The sequence below is a fragment of the Musca autumnalis genome, unplaced genomic scaffold, assembly GCF_047663935.1.
Source record: "Musca autumnalis isolate F117 unplaced genomic scaffold, ASM4766393v1 scaffold_5, whole genome shotgun sequence".
In the NCBI taxonomy this organism is placed as follows: Eukaryota; Metazoa; Arthropoda; class Insecta; order Diptera; family Muscidae; genus Musca; species Musca autumnalis.
In genome coordinates this window covers 9,412,375-9,425,818 of record NW_027412088.1, presented here as the reverse complement: position 1 = coordinate 9,425,818, position 13,444 = coordinate 9,412,375, and the positions used below count along the sequence as shown (strand labels likewise).

Below are 13,444 nucleotides of genomic sequence, written 5' to 3'. Positions count from 1 at the left end.
TAATTTAAAACCTCTCCGCTGTTCCACAGCCACATACGAATCTCCTACAAGGTGGAGTCTGTCCGACGATGTTAGCTACACATATAGTGCCTCCCCGAAGCCTATTGAATACATAATTCCCAACTGTCCTACACTATTATTTCCAGACATTATTGGAGAATTACACAACAACATACGCGAATGATTAAGACATGATTACAATTGTTTGACCCTTGAAATCAGTTTGTACGCTCATAAATGTGTATGCTTTGCAAACTAGTTATGAGGGAAGGTTGAATCCAAACAACCACTGAATGAGTGATTAGAGAATAGTAGTTTTGTGGTGTTTCTGTTCCCGTCAGCAATATACTCGTATATATTCGAAAGGTAGCCGACATGAACAATGTAATCAAGAGGTAATCATTACATTTCGACACATTTCGACACATTTCGTCGTATAAGTAAGAGTGGCGTTGTGTATTAATATGCCTTTGTAGTGTCTACCGCAAATCGAAAAGCAGTCAACCCCAGCCGCTCACTGGTTCGAATCACATCATCATGTAATGTAGTAGTGGTTTGAATAGAACTTCCTACGTTTGAATTAAATAAGATGCATATTAGTTTCAATCAAATCACTGTACTGTGTACTGCACTGTGGGATGTAATTGTAGAAAGTCTATGTGTTAAAAAAATAGAAGACAATTCGGTACAGAAATTTTTAACAATCATAATATTTTAAACTTGAACTTAAATATCCTCAAAAGTACTTCATTTTTGTTTCTACTTGTATTAAAAATATTTATAATTTATTTTTACATTTAAAAAAATATTTGAAAAAGTCTTACATATACACACACATATAAAAATATTTATCACTAATATAGTATATAAATTTTATATATAGAAAAAAATGTGTTAAAAAATTATGTACCTTCCTGGCAATTATTCCATTCCCATTTCTATTCTATTGCATATTGTTGCTTGGCTTTTGCATTGCATTTTGTCTATTGAATTGAATTTTAAATAAATGTTTCGGCTACCATTTGTTACAAACAATCACTGGGTGGAGGTTTTTCATCGGAAGGTGATGGACCCGATACCGAAACCATAGGTAAATTATTCAGTTTTGGTGTTATACTTTTCAATTTTAATGCCTTAGGACTACTGTGAGCTGATGAAAGCACCGGTGATACTGTTGAAGACCGCTGACGTACTAGGACACGTGGCCGACTGACCACCGTCGATGATGTGTTGATGGCTGAGATTGATACTGGTGGTGCTGGTGTTGGCGCCACCACCGGATGGCTTGGTATTGGTGGATCTATGGGTATTGAAACCAATTCTTCGACTGTATCGGCTGAATCGTGGGAAGCTGAATTGTATGAAACGGTATTGGCTGCACTTAGCGGTGGTGGTGGTGGAGGTGCCGGTATTACCACAGTTGTTAATGCTGCTGTTGTAGATTTTTGTTGCTCTGCTTCTCGTATATGCGAGGGGGGTGTTTCGATGGATATACTCCCCACCACCTTGTTTGATGTGGTCACCGTTGCCGAATGATTGAGCACACTGGTGGCTGCTAGCAGTTTTTCAACATTTGTTTTGAGCGCAACTACGGGATGATTTTCCACACTCCTTGAGCAATCATGCATCTCGATGCCGTTGTCAGTTTGAGCATCATTGTTGTCGTCGGTATGCCATTGACGATTTTCGGCAAAACTTTTCTGTAGAAAGAGAAATAGAGGAATAAAAGAGGGAAAGTGTTATTATGAGAATCTTATGAAACTTTTCCCATGACAAAGGGCAATTAATTACAGTAAAATATTTTACCTAGAATGAATTAAATAAAATAAAAACAAGTAAGAAAGTATCAGTCAGCTGAGCCGACAGAGATATACCCTCAGCCTGTGCAAATTGAAACACTTTTTTCACAAAAAAAAACTTATGTATTTGGGGGTTTAAAAATTTTGGTCGTATGAACCGACAAAAATGTTGATTAGGATTAAATTTCAAACATTTTGCGGAAAAGGTACTTAAAGGAATGGACCAACATAAACCATGGGGGTGCCATAGGGGGTTTTAACACCCTTCGGACTGTTTTCTCAAGAAGTATGGACTTGCCCCTGAAACAACTTTTACCATCGTAATTGAGGCAGCGAATGTAAGTTGCTTCAACAAAAACAACAACAAAAAGGATCAGTCGGCTTTGCCGACAGAGATATACCCTCAGCCTGTGTGAATTGAAACACTTTTTTTCCAAAAAAAAAACTTATATATTTAAGGGGTTTTGAAAATTTTGGGCGTATGAACCGACAAAAAAATATGGATTTGGATAGAAGCTCAAAAAGGAATGGACCGATATATTCCATTTTGAAAGTGGGTCTTATTTTGGGTGTCACCCCGCGACCACCTGTCGTTTCCGTTGGTCACCATATAATTCAGAGGTTTTGGACCATTATATCAGGAAGCATGTACTTGCCTACGAAAAACATTGTATCGCTGTAAACAGGACCACTAGATAAACATTTTCAAGGAATACTGGTACAGACCCTTAACCGGGTTGCTCTGTTTATGATATGTCGAATTTTTGTGGGTGAATTTTTGAGGGTGAGGTACCGGAAGGAATGGACCTACAAGCACCACCTTCGAATTTCATCTAATATTCGAAGAAATAATACGATATGCAAAGTGTGGATCAACTCATACAGTTTTTTTACGTTTTTCGGGCTGTTTTCTCAAGAAGTATGGACTTGCCCTGAAAAAACTTTTACCATCGTAATTGAGACAGTGAATGAAAGTTGCTTCAACAAAAATCAAAGTGATTCCAGAGCAGTTCTTAAAGTGAAGTTATCCAAAATTTTGTGTGGGTGGTACCCGAAGGAGTGGACAAATATAGTCCATATTCGAACACGATATATATTTGGTAGATATATTGGGATGTGTATACTATGGTTCAAATCGGTCACCACCACGAGTTATCATGCGCACAATTTTTCCGAACATTTTTGAACCTTTGGGGGGAGGTACCTGAAGGAGTGGACTGATATGGCTTATCTTCGAACATATACTAAGTTCGGACAAAATATTACGAAGCCAACCACTACATACGGTGTCTTAGGGGTTTTTGCACCTTTCAGGCTATTTTCTCAGGAGGTATGGACTTGCCTGATGAAACTTGTACTGTCGTATAGAGGTCAGTGAATAGAAGTTGATACAACAAAAATCAAAGCGATTCGAGAGCGGGTCCTAAACTGAACATTTCCGAAATTTTGTGTGGAAGGTACCCAAAGGAGTGGACGGATTGGGTCCATTTTGGAACCTCATCTAAGTCTGGCAGAAATTTCACGATGTGCAAAGTATGGACCAAATCGGTTACTCCCTTCAAGGGTTATCATGGGAACAAATTTTCCGAACATTTTCGAACTTTTGTGGGGGAGGTACCGGAAGGAGTGGACCGATATAATCCATCTTTGAACTGGAACTAAGTTTGGACAAAATAATACGAAAGCCACATTTTGGACCGAATCGGCAGATCCGTTCGAGAGTTATCTTGCGCTCCAACCACTACACACGGTGTCATAGGGTTTTTTGTAACTTTCAGGCTATTTTCTCAGGAAGTATGGACTTGCCCCTAATGAAACTTACAGCGTCGTATAGAGGACAGCGAATACAACTTGCGTAAACAAAAATTAAAGCGATTCGAGACCAGGTCCTAAACTGAACTTTTCCGACATTTTGTGTGGGAGGTACCCGAAGGAGTGGACCGATTGAGTCCATATTGGGACCTCATCTAAGTTTGGTAGAAATTACATGATGTGCAAAGTATGGACCAAATCGGTTATTCCCTACAAGAGTTATCGTGCGCACAAGTTTTGCGACAATTTTTGAACATTTGTGGGGGAGGTACCTGAAGGAGTGGGCCTATATGGTCCATCTTCGAACTTAAATCGAATCTGGACAAAATATTTCGATACCCAAAATTTGAACCGAATCGATTGATCCGTTCGGGAGTTATCGTGCGCACCAGCCAGCCAGACAGACAGACAGACAGACAGACGGACGGACATTGCTAGATCTACTCAAAATTATCTGAAACGGATATCGTACAAACATACTTGGGGTCTAAAACCATTATTTCGATTAGGCACATTTTTGGTCGTATCAAAGTGTAAATACCCTCTTTAGCCTAAAGGCTGAGGGTATAAAAAATATTATTGCTATAAAGAATACTTGAAACCGTCAAGCCCTCGATGTAACAATTTTAATTGTTTGTTCATTTTTTACTTAAAACAATTTTTTTAGAAACTGTGTCGTATGTGACATACTTTTCCAATGTAAAATACAAACAAATATTTTGGTTTTGGTCGCTAAAAAATTTAATGATTTTATTTCACATTTTCCTATGTACATTTGTGGTGATAGTGCGAATTAAAAGTTGAATTAATGGACTTTGGCATTCGATTAGTTGCCACATTAAATAAGTTATGAATAAGCCCCAAAGAACATGCCGGCTTTTGCAAAAGGCGAAGCTGCACTGGCTAACTGCATTGAAACTGACTTTCGCGTGATGCAAAAAACTACAATGCCGTTCGCCGACCTAGCAGCTGCCTACGACAAGCCTTGTAAAAGGGTTTCATACTAAAATTAACAAAATATTCCCTTGCTAATATAATCCAAGCTATGCTCAGCGAGAGTTTTTACAGTCCATCTAAACGATAGCTCCAGTAGAACGAAAAAGCTTTACCAACGGTCTGACACATAGCTCAGTCCTAGCCCCAACTCTGTTCAACCTTTATAGCAATGATTATCGTACTACTTCCCGGAAGTTACACTATGTAGGCGATATGACCATCGATGTTTAAAACTCGAAATTAGACATTCTCAAAAAGTCATTTCTTACAGGCAGGCAGTTTCTTAATACTTTCACAAATGGATATTGAAAATCAGTCTGTCAAAAATCAAAGTATGCTGTTTTGGACAATGTTGTTGGAAAATATGGTCATATTATACCTATAACTAATATCATTGAGGATTTTTCTTCTTATTGCCGAACCTAGTACGCCACGATTTGAGAGTAGTTTACATGAATAAAATGCTCAGAAAAGGGTATGGCAATCGTTGTGACGTTGTCTTGTCGCGTCCCAAATCCCTTGGTCGTGACCAAGGCGGATATATTGCCAAGTCATATTAAAAAAGTATTTACGAATCCGTTTTTCAGACCCTACATGTTTGACACTTGACCTTCGATATTGACATTTTTGGAACCGATCGCAAGAAATCATAAATTGTTGTTAACGGTTGTAATATGTGATGTGGTTCGAATGGAACTTTTTTCCATTTCGAATCGAACTATATATAACCTGAGTGAACTGGATGGTTTCAATCGAACTAGAAGACGTTCGAATCGAGCCATACTTGGCGTACGTTTTTATACCCTCAGCATTTATGCTACGAGGGTATATACACTTTCATACGGGCAAAATGTGCCTCGTCGAAATAACGGTTTTATACCCCAAGTATGTTTGGACCAAATTTGTATCAGACAATTTGGAGTTGATTTAGCCATGTCCGTCCGTCTGTCTGTCTGGTGCGCACGACAACTCTCGAACGGAGCAACCGATTCGGTCCGAAATCTGGCTTTCGTAATATTTTGCCCAAACTTAGTTTAAGTTCGGAGATGGGTTATATCGGTCCACACCTTCCGGTACCTCCCCACAAAAGTTCGAAAATGTTCGGACAATTTGTGCACACGATAACTCTTGAAGGGAGTAACCGATTTGGCCCACACTTTGTACATCGTGAAAGTTCTACCAGACTTAGATGAAGTTCCAATCGGTCCACTCCTTCGGGTACTTCCCACACAAAATTTTGGAAAAGTTCAGTTTAGAACCTGCTATCGAATCGCTTCGCCAAACATAGCTTAAGTTCGAAGATAAACCATATCGGTCCACTCCTTCAGGTACCTCCCTCACAAAAGTTCAAAAATGTTCGGAAAAATTATGCGCACGATAACTCTTGAAGGGAGTGCCCGATGTAATCCATTCTCTGCACATCCTAATATATCTACCAGATATAGATCAGGTTCGAATATGGACTATATTTGTCTACTCCTTGTGGTACCTCCCACACAACATTTCGGATAAGTTCACTTTAAGACCTGCTCTCGAATCACTTTGATTTTTTTATTTTTGCCTTATTAAGGCGAAGGTCATTTATAGTGATATTTAATTAATTCTCTTTCGAGTTGAGCTTATTACATAGAAAAATTAGGAGTCTATCGAAGTCCCACGCATTCAACCATTACGCTACGTTTCACGGGTGATTAAGCCGATCTTCAGGCGTATTGAATGTTGTTTTTGTGGCAGACGAAGGCAAAGCTTGGGAACTAGTATATATATCGCACTTCATTAGATAAATGCATATGCGAAATTATGTCAGTTAATTGAAACTCCAAACTTTTCCTATAGTACTGCTTGGTAATCCCATTTTTCAATGTTCACAAATACTATGGTAAGTTTTATTCCTACGTCATTAGTAATTGCTCTCCTATATCAGAAGATTTTTTGATCATCAATTATTGTCTACTAAAGTTTTGACAAGTTGATGGTGGCTCAGAACGGTGATTTTTTGTTGAAGCGATTTGCATTCGTTATCTCCATTACGACGGTAAAATTTTTTTCAGGGGCAAGTCTATATTTCTTGGGAAAACATCCCGAAAGTTGTAAAAAGCCCTATGTCACCATGTGTTGCTCTCGAACTGTTCTACCGATTTGGTGCAACATTTGGTCATCGTCATATTTTATCCAAACTTAGTCTCATGGGCCAATACCGGTTCCCAACTTCCGGTACTTTTCCCCAATATTTAAAAATGTCACTCAAATGTTAGGACGATATCACTTGAATGGTGCAACCAATTTGGTCCCAACGTTGGATCTCCTAATATTTTGTCAAAATTTAGTTTAATTTCTAAAATGGCCCATATCGGTCCTCCCTAAGGGTACCCCCCCACAAAAGTTCAACATTTGTGTTAATTCCTAATTCACATTTTTGTCGGCAAGTTCAAATGTTCAAAAAGGGCCACAAAATTCTGAAGAGACCCTAAAGACATTCGATCTGTCCGTAGATGAAAGTTTCAATTCTCATTGGCTGATGGTATATTAAAGACCCTTTTCGATTTAACTATGCCTGTCTGTTAATATCCAAGCAGGAAAATAGTCGATGGTACTATCGGTATTTTTTTATTCCCTCGGTCTTTAGACTTATTATACCCTCGGTCTTTAGAGTAACGAGGGTATATACACATTCATACGGACAAAATATACCTCATCGAAATAATGGTTTTAGACCCCAAGTATGTTTCTTAGAAATCCGTTTTAGAAAATTTAGTGGTTTTAGACCCCAAGTATGTTTCTTAGAAATCCGTTTTAGAAAATTTAGTGTTGATTCCCGAAATACCCGGAAATGTGCAGTGATTGGAGGGCACGGATCAACCGATTGGTTCCTAAATTTGGATTCGCAATTTTTTTTCCGAACTTAGTTTAAACTCGAAGATCGGTCGACTCTTTCGGGTACCTCCCCAACAAAAGTTCAGAACTTTTCGCTAAAATTGTGCCCACGATAACTCTCGAAGGCAGTAACCGATTTTCTCCATATTTTGCACATCGCAATATTTCTACGAGACATAGATCCGGTTAGAATATGGACTATATATGTCAACTCCTTCGGGTACTTCCCACACAAAATTTCGGAAAAGTTCAGTTTAAGACCTCCTTTCAAAACGTTTTGATTTTTCTTGCAACAAGTTGCACTCAAGCCCCCTATTACGATGGTACAAGTTTTTTATGTAGCATGTCCATACTTCTTGAGAAAATGACTCGAAAGCTGTAAAAAAACCCCTATGGCCACAAGAACCTCCTTCGAATTTCAACAACAGCCACGCGCTCTTCAACTCTCGAACCGAATACTGAGTTGATCCACACTTTGGATATCGTAATATTTCTTTGAATATTAATTAAAATTCGAAGGTGGTGGTTATAGGTCCACTCCTTCCGGTACCACCCCAACAAAAGTTCGAAAATATTCGCTAAAATGGTAAGCGCGATATCTCATAAACGAAGCAACCGATTTGGTCAACATTTTGGATCTCGAAATATGTTGTCCAAACTTAACATTTTTATGCGTTTAAGGGCCTGCTCGAGGATCCTTTGCAAATTTTTACCGATGGTACTCCTAGTGGCCCTGTTTACAGCGATATTATGTTTTTAGGCAAGTCCATGTTTCCTGATATAATGCTCCAAAAGATCTAAATTATATGGTGTCCAACCGAAATGACTAGTGGGCGCGATATCTATCAAGGCTAATGATTCCCAAAATAAGACCCACTTCCAAAATGGACTATCTCGGCCCATTCCTTTAGGTACCTCTCCTGCAACACTTTTGGAAGAATGTGTTTCGATTCACAAAGGTTGAGGGTATATCTCTGTCGGCAAAGTCGACTGATATTTTTTTGATTATTATTTTTTATTATTTCAAATTTTGACTGTTTAGTAAGTTAAAAGGTCATTCACGTCTTTTAACACAGGCTTCGATCATTCATACATACATATGTTCCCACAACATCCCCGAAGGGATAAAGTCTCCCTTCCCTCATATCAATGAGTGCACATGATTCATATTGGCACAATGATAAGGGACCAACTTTTTATCGACGAATCTGAACGCCGAGTCTTACAAAACCGCTTTCATGGCTGAAATACTTAGGTTACTTGCTACCGCCAAAAGTTTTCATGTTTTGGTCGGGGATTAAATCGCACCCATTCTGAGTGCATGCAAGGCTAACGTGTTTACCCCTGCACCACGCTGGCTCCCAATATGTATGTATAGCCTCCAACGATGCTATAATTTTCCCAACTTTACTTGCAAAAAAAATGTGTTATCTTTGAGATATTTTGGCATTTCTATGTTCCGTGGTATGGGTCAGGTAGGGTCACCTTGTATCAAATAAGGGTATAGTCCAATTTAAGATATTTTTATTGTCATTGCATTTCCCATCCCTGGATTAAACTTATTTGATTTTACTTGGTTGGAATCAAACATTATTCGGTTTGAATCAAACCGCATTGGGTTCGTATCAAACAGCTTTCATCTCTCTAATTTCTTTCAATCAATTATAACACAAAAAATTATTATCATGCGGATTAAATAGAGTATTACTAGGTTTGAATAAAACAATTGATAAGTAAAATAATACAGGTTTAAAAATGGTTTACGACTAAATATTGTTATCCAAGCGGGAAAGGTTGGGAATAAAATTAAAAATTGCTAGTCATCATCTCAATACAAAATTCATTAAAAAATATGCCAATTTTGTTAAATCAAATAAAGATATGGCGGAATAGGAAACAAACAAGGAAACAGGATCATGTATTTTAGGAACAGCAGGTAGCATAGCATTGATATTTTTCATTCCCATTTCGTTTACCTTTCTGCCATTATCTGTTATATTTTCGGCACTTTTCGCTTTGCGGCACAAAACACTTTGTGATCCATGTCGTCGCAGGAATTCTATGGAATCAAATCCACGGCCTTCGGAGGATACAAATATGGCGGAATTGATGCGGCTACGTGTTATGCGCTCTGATATGGAGGCCGAATGCTCCTCCTGAAAGACATGGAAGTGCTAGAAAAGTTAAAGACAACAACAAATAACAATTTGTTAATTTAACACATAGACACCAAATCACAAACAAACAGCTGCACCGAAGTGGTTGGTGTGGGCGGTCACATGGGTGTCTGTGTGTGTACGCGAAACCAAATATGAGTGATCTAGTGTGCGTGTTGTGTGTATGTATGGGGCTACAACTGTTTGTTTTGTTCCACCATTAAATCACATTAATTAACTACAATAATTTGTTTACAGAAAATAAAAATCATTTCCATTGGAAACCAAAACATAAAGACGACATAAAAATCTAAGGTGATGTTCGCTGGTTCGGCTGATTGGTTTTGATGCTTACACGACTACAATGTAGAGGTTGATAGGCTAGTGCTCCACAATCGCTGCTATCGAACTGTAAATAAGAGACAACAACAATAAGAGAAGAGAACAAGACGCAGAGAGAAAAAGGGGGAGAAAGAAAGACAAAATGACAACACAAAAGAAAGGACGACGAATTATTTAATACAATTTATTCTTTACACAAGGACTAAAGAAAGTGGTAACTTTTTTCATTACTATGCCACTGTAATGGCAGAGATCCCTTAACAGGTTTCTTTGCCAACAATAGACAATACTTGTTTTTATTTTTTGCATAATTGAATATTTTGTTTTATTCTTTTGGCATATTTTAAATCAGGCCAACAATTTAAATTCAATTCAATGTCTGTGAAAACTTTCAAATAAAACAAACATGTAAGGCGTTTCTTGGTGAGAAGATAAATAATTAATTAAAACAAGAATCGAAAATAAAGGAATACAAAATTCAATTGTTGAAAATGAAAGCCACCATCCATTAAAAGCGGTAATGTGTTTTTGGTTTTTTTGTTTTGTATGTGTAGATTTTTTTTTGATTGTTTCCAGAATGAATTGTATGAAACTTTCTTTCTGTCATTCATTATCTGTTCAAAACTACAAACAAAACATGAAATGAATGCAACATAAAACAGAACGAATAAAGTAATTTCACTACAAAATGTAAATGAAGCAACACACATGTTGAAAACGCTTTGTGTAATTACGATAAGAAATTAAAATTTTGTAAAGAATAGCGGTTTGAAGATGTGAAGTTATCATTTAACGTGTAAATTGTGTATAGATTATTAAGCAATTACAAATTCAATTAAACCCAATTTACTAAAAATACAAACGAAATGACCCAAAATAGTCATTCATAGTAAGAAATAATGTATAGGAACATACAGTTAGTCAACTAAATAATTGCAAAACCAAAATTATTACAAAATTTTAAATAGAACATCATTTTATTGGTATAAATAATTATCATTATTAATATTTTTGTTTACAATACAATTCTTACACATGTTTATTAATATAATAAAATAAAAAGTAGCTAAATTTCACTAAACATTTTCTTAAAATTAACAAAAATGAGTACAACTCATTATTTGCACTGTCAACTAAAGAATTGCAAAATTCACAACTTTTCAGTTTTTCACGGTATTTTTCGAAAAGTTGGTTTTAATATTTCCTATGCCCACATTTGGCATCAAAAATAGCTTGTAAACGTATCTGAATTTAATAAATAAGTTTCGGTATGTCATATTCCAATGGTATTTTTTAGCAATTTTTCTTTATTGCATTTTATTTAGTACCCTAGGTTAGTGGGCGACCTATTCCCGACTTTTTTCTTTAGGTGTACCCATGAATTGTCGATGTTGGGTTAATATTTAGGCTTTGGACTCGGGTGTCAATGACTTTTGTGCACTTGTATAACAACCAAGTCCTCCATAAATACGATTTATGAGGAAGGGTCGTTGTTTTGGTAGTATTCATATTGCAATTTTTTGCATTTTCAGGGTCAACAGGTCCAAATTTCTTGACGTTTTTGGTTAAATAATTTTTAAAACACGAAAATAAACGTACTCTGTCATTGTTTCCTTCAAAATCTGGATGTCACCAACGTCACTGCTTGGTATACAACCCAATACCATAATTGACAGTTTTCCGAACTTTGCGGTATGTATTAAATTCTGTGTTTCCATGGCTATAAAGGGGTTTCGCAGTACTTTTTGAGGCCCATCGTGATAGTACAACATAAATTTAGTCTTATCAGAAAATATAACGTCATCCCAATACTTAAGATGGCATGAAAAGTTGTCTGTAACAAGTCTGAATAGTTTCTATATGTTGTGCTGGGAGGGCAATAGTTTTTACCTAGTCACTCATGATGAAGGCTTGTTATTATGTAGCACTTTTCTGACTTTTCCACGTGAAACACTTACTCCGAATTCTATTTTGATTAGAAAAAGCAATTATCTGGTGCTGCTTTGGGGTCTTTCGTCAATTTCTTTAATCAGTCTCCTGCCAATTCGTGGATTTACTACTTTTGGCCTACAATGTGACGTCTTTAGTTTGAACCTGCCTTCTCTCTCGGTGCGGTATATAATGTTGCATATAGTTATCAGCTTATGAGAGGTGATTTTAGCTATTTCTCTTGCGGATTTACCATTATTATAATTGGAATAGACCAAATGAAGCATATTTTTCGAAATCCGTTTACCTGACTTTCACTTTTTCTGAATATACCGCCTATGTTACACACAGAACAATTAATTTATGATCAAAAATTATGGGTTTACATGTCCACATACCATAAAATCATAAAAATACTTAATCGAAAAAAAATCGCTGGGAAAATCCCACGATTTTATTGCACATTCATTCAGTTTGCAATTATTTAGTTGACACCACAAAAACCAGGTACATATACTTTTTGCCCGTTGTTTTTGTAATTTACGACCGATGTCTGCATTTTTTGGCTGGATGTTGTCATTAACAGGTAAATCAACAGATATGTACAAAAAACCCAACATTATTGAAAGAATTTGTTGTAGTAATTTCTAATTAAAAATCAAAATGTTTAACAATTCATCGTTTGCAATAATATAGTTGACTAACTGTATGTGAATATCTCTTGAAATCGGCTGAATACATATATGTCGGTATTAACCTACCTTCCGGTCTAACCCCACGGTGCTCTCAACACCAGACGGAGACAATGTATCCGTCATCGCCCTCAACACCAAAGTGAACCAATTTGTTCCTACGCATTTGGTCGCATTCACCCCCTTATCGGCTGAATACAGTCATATAACAGTTTTATAACAGTATAACAGTCAAATTTAATTTCAACATTACATACACGTAGCCAATTTTGTATCGGCCCAAGGCTAAATGTATTAAACCCCAGCCAAAAGCCACGATTAATTGTAATTTAATGCTGTCTTATTAGGACGAAGGTAATTATTTATGAACGTTTTTAATTAATTGAATTAATCGAGCTAACATGACCTAAGGAGTTTTGTATTGAAAAAATGATTTCTTGGGAAGTTCCACACACCTAACCGATATGCTACGGTCGTTTCGCTGGTGGTTTAATTCAGCTGATCAGGTATATCGGATGTGAATGGCTAGAAGACACAGGCTGAGTTTGATAACATATATTTGTACAAGCATTATTGCAAATTTGCAGTTATGAAGTATTTTTAAAGCCTTTTTTCCAAGATAACATAGTGTCTAGTCTAGAAATATTTCTCAATATGTATATACACATGTACAATAGGGTTAGTCATTTTTTCATTTTTTTTCGAATATCAAAAATCTGTGGAAATGGCATGTAGGGCAGGCAAAAATAATAACAATTGCGTTTTTACTTTTTCGAAATTGTAAAAAAACCTTCCGCACAAAATGCAATTACTTTAGCTAAAAACAAACTTTTTTAGTTTACTT

General features: G+C 36.7%; 1 protein-coding gene across 8 annotated transcripts in view; it reads right to left on the bottom strand.

The window, feature by feature from the left end:
- Window positions 1-750: 750 nt before the first annotated feature.
- Window positions 751-13,444, bottom strand: part of LOC141387116 (uncharacterized) — a 275,784-nt gene continuing 263,090 nt past the window's right edge. For 6 of the 8 annotated variants that reach the window (XM_073956273.1, XM_073956276.1, XM_073956274.1 and 3 more), the window contains 3 exons: window positions 9,993-10,046; window positions 9,458-9,655; window positions 751-1,700 (listed from right to left, as the gene is read on the bottom strand). In XM_073956273.1, coding sequence (XP_073812374.1) covers window positions 1,026-1,700; window positions 9,458-9,655; window positions 9,993-10,046 — 927 coding nt within the window. In that variant the 3' untranslated portion in view covers window positions 751-1,025. The remainder of the gene's footprint in view (window positions 1,701-9,457; window positions 9,656-9,992; window positions 10,047-13,444) is intronic. The other 2 variants (XM_073956281.1, XM_073956280.1) reach the window with 1 other exon arrangement.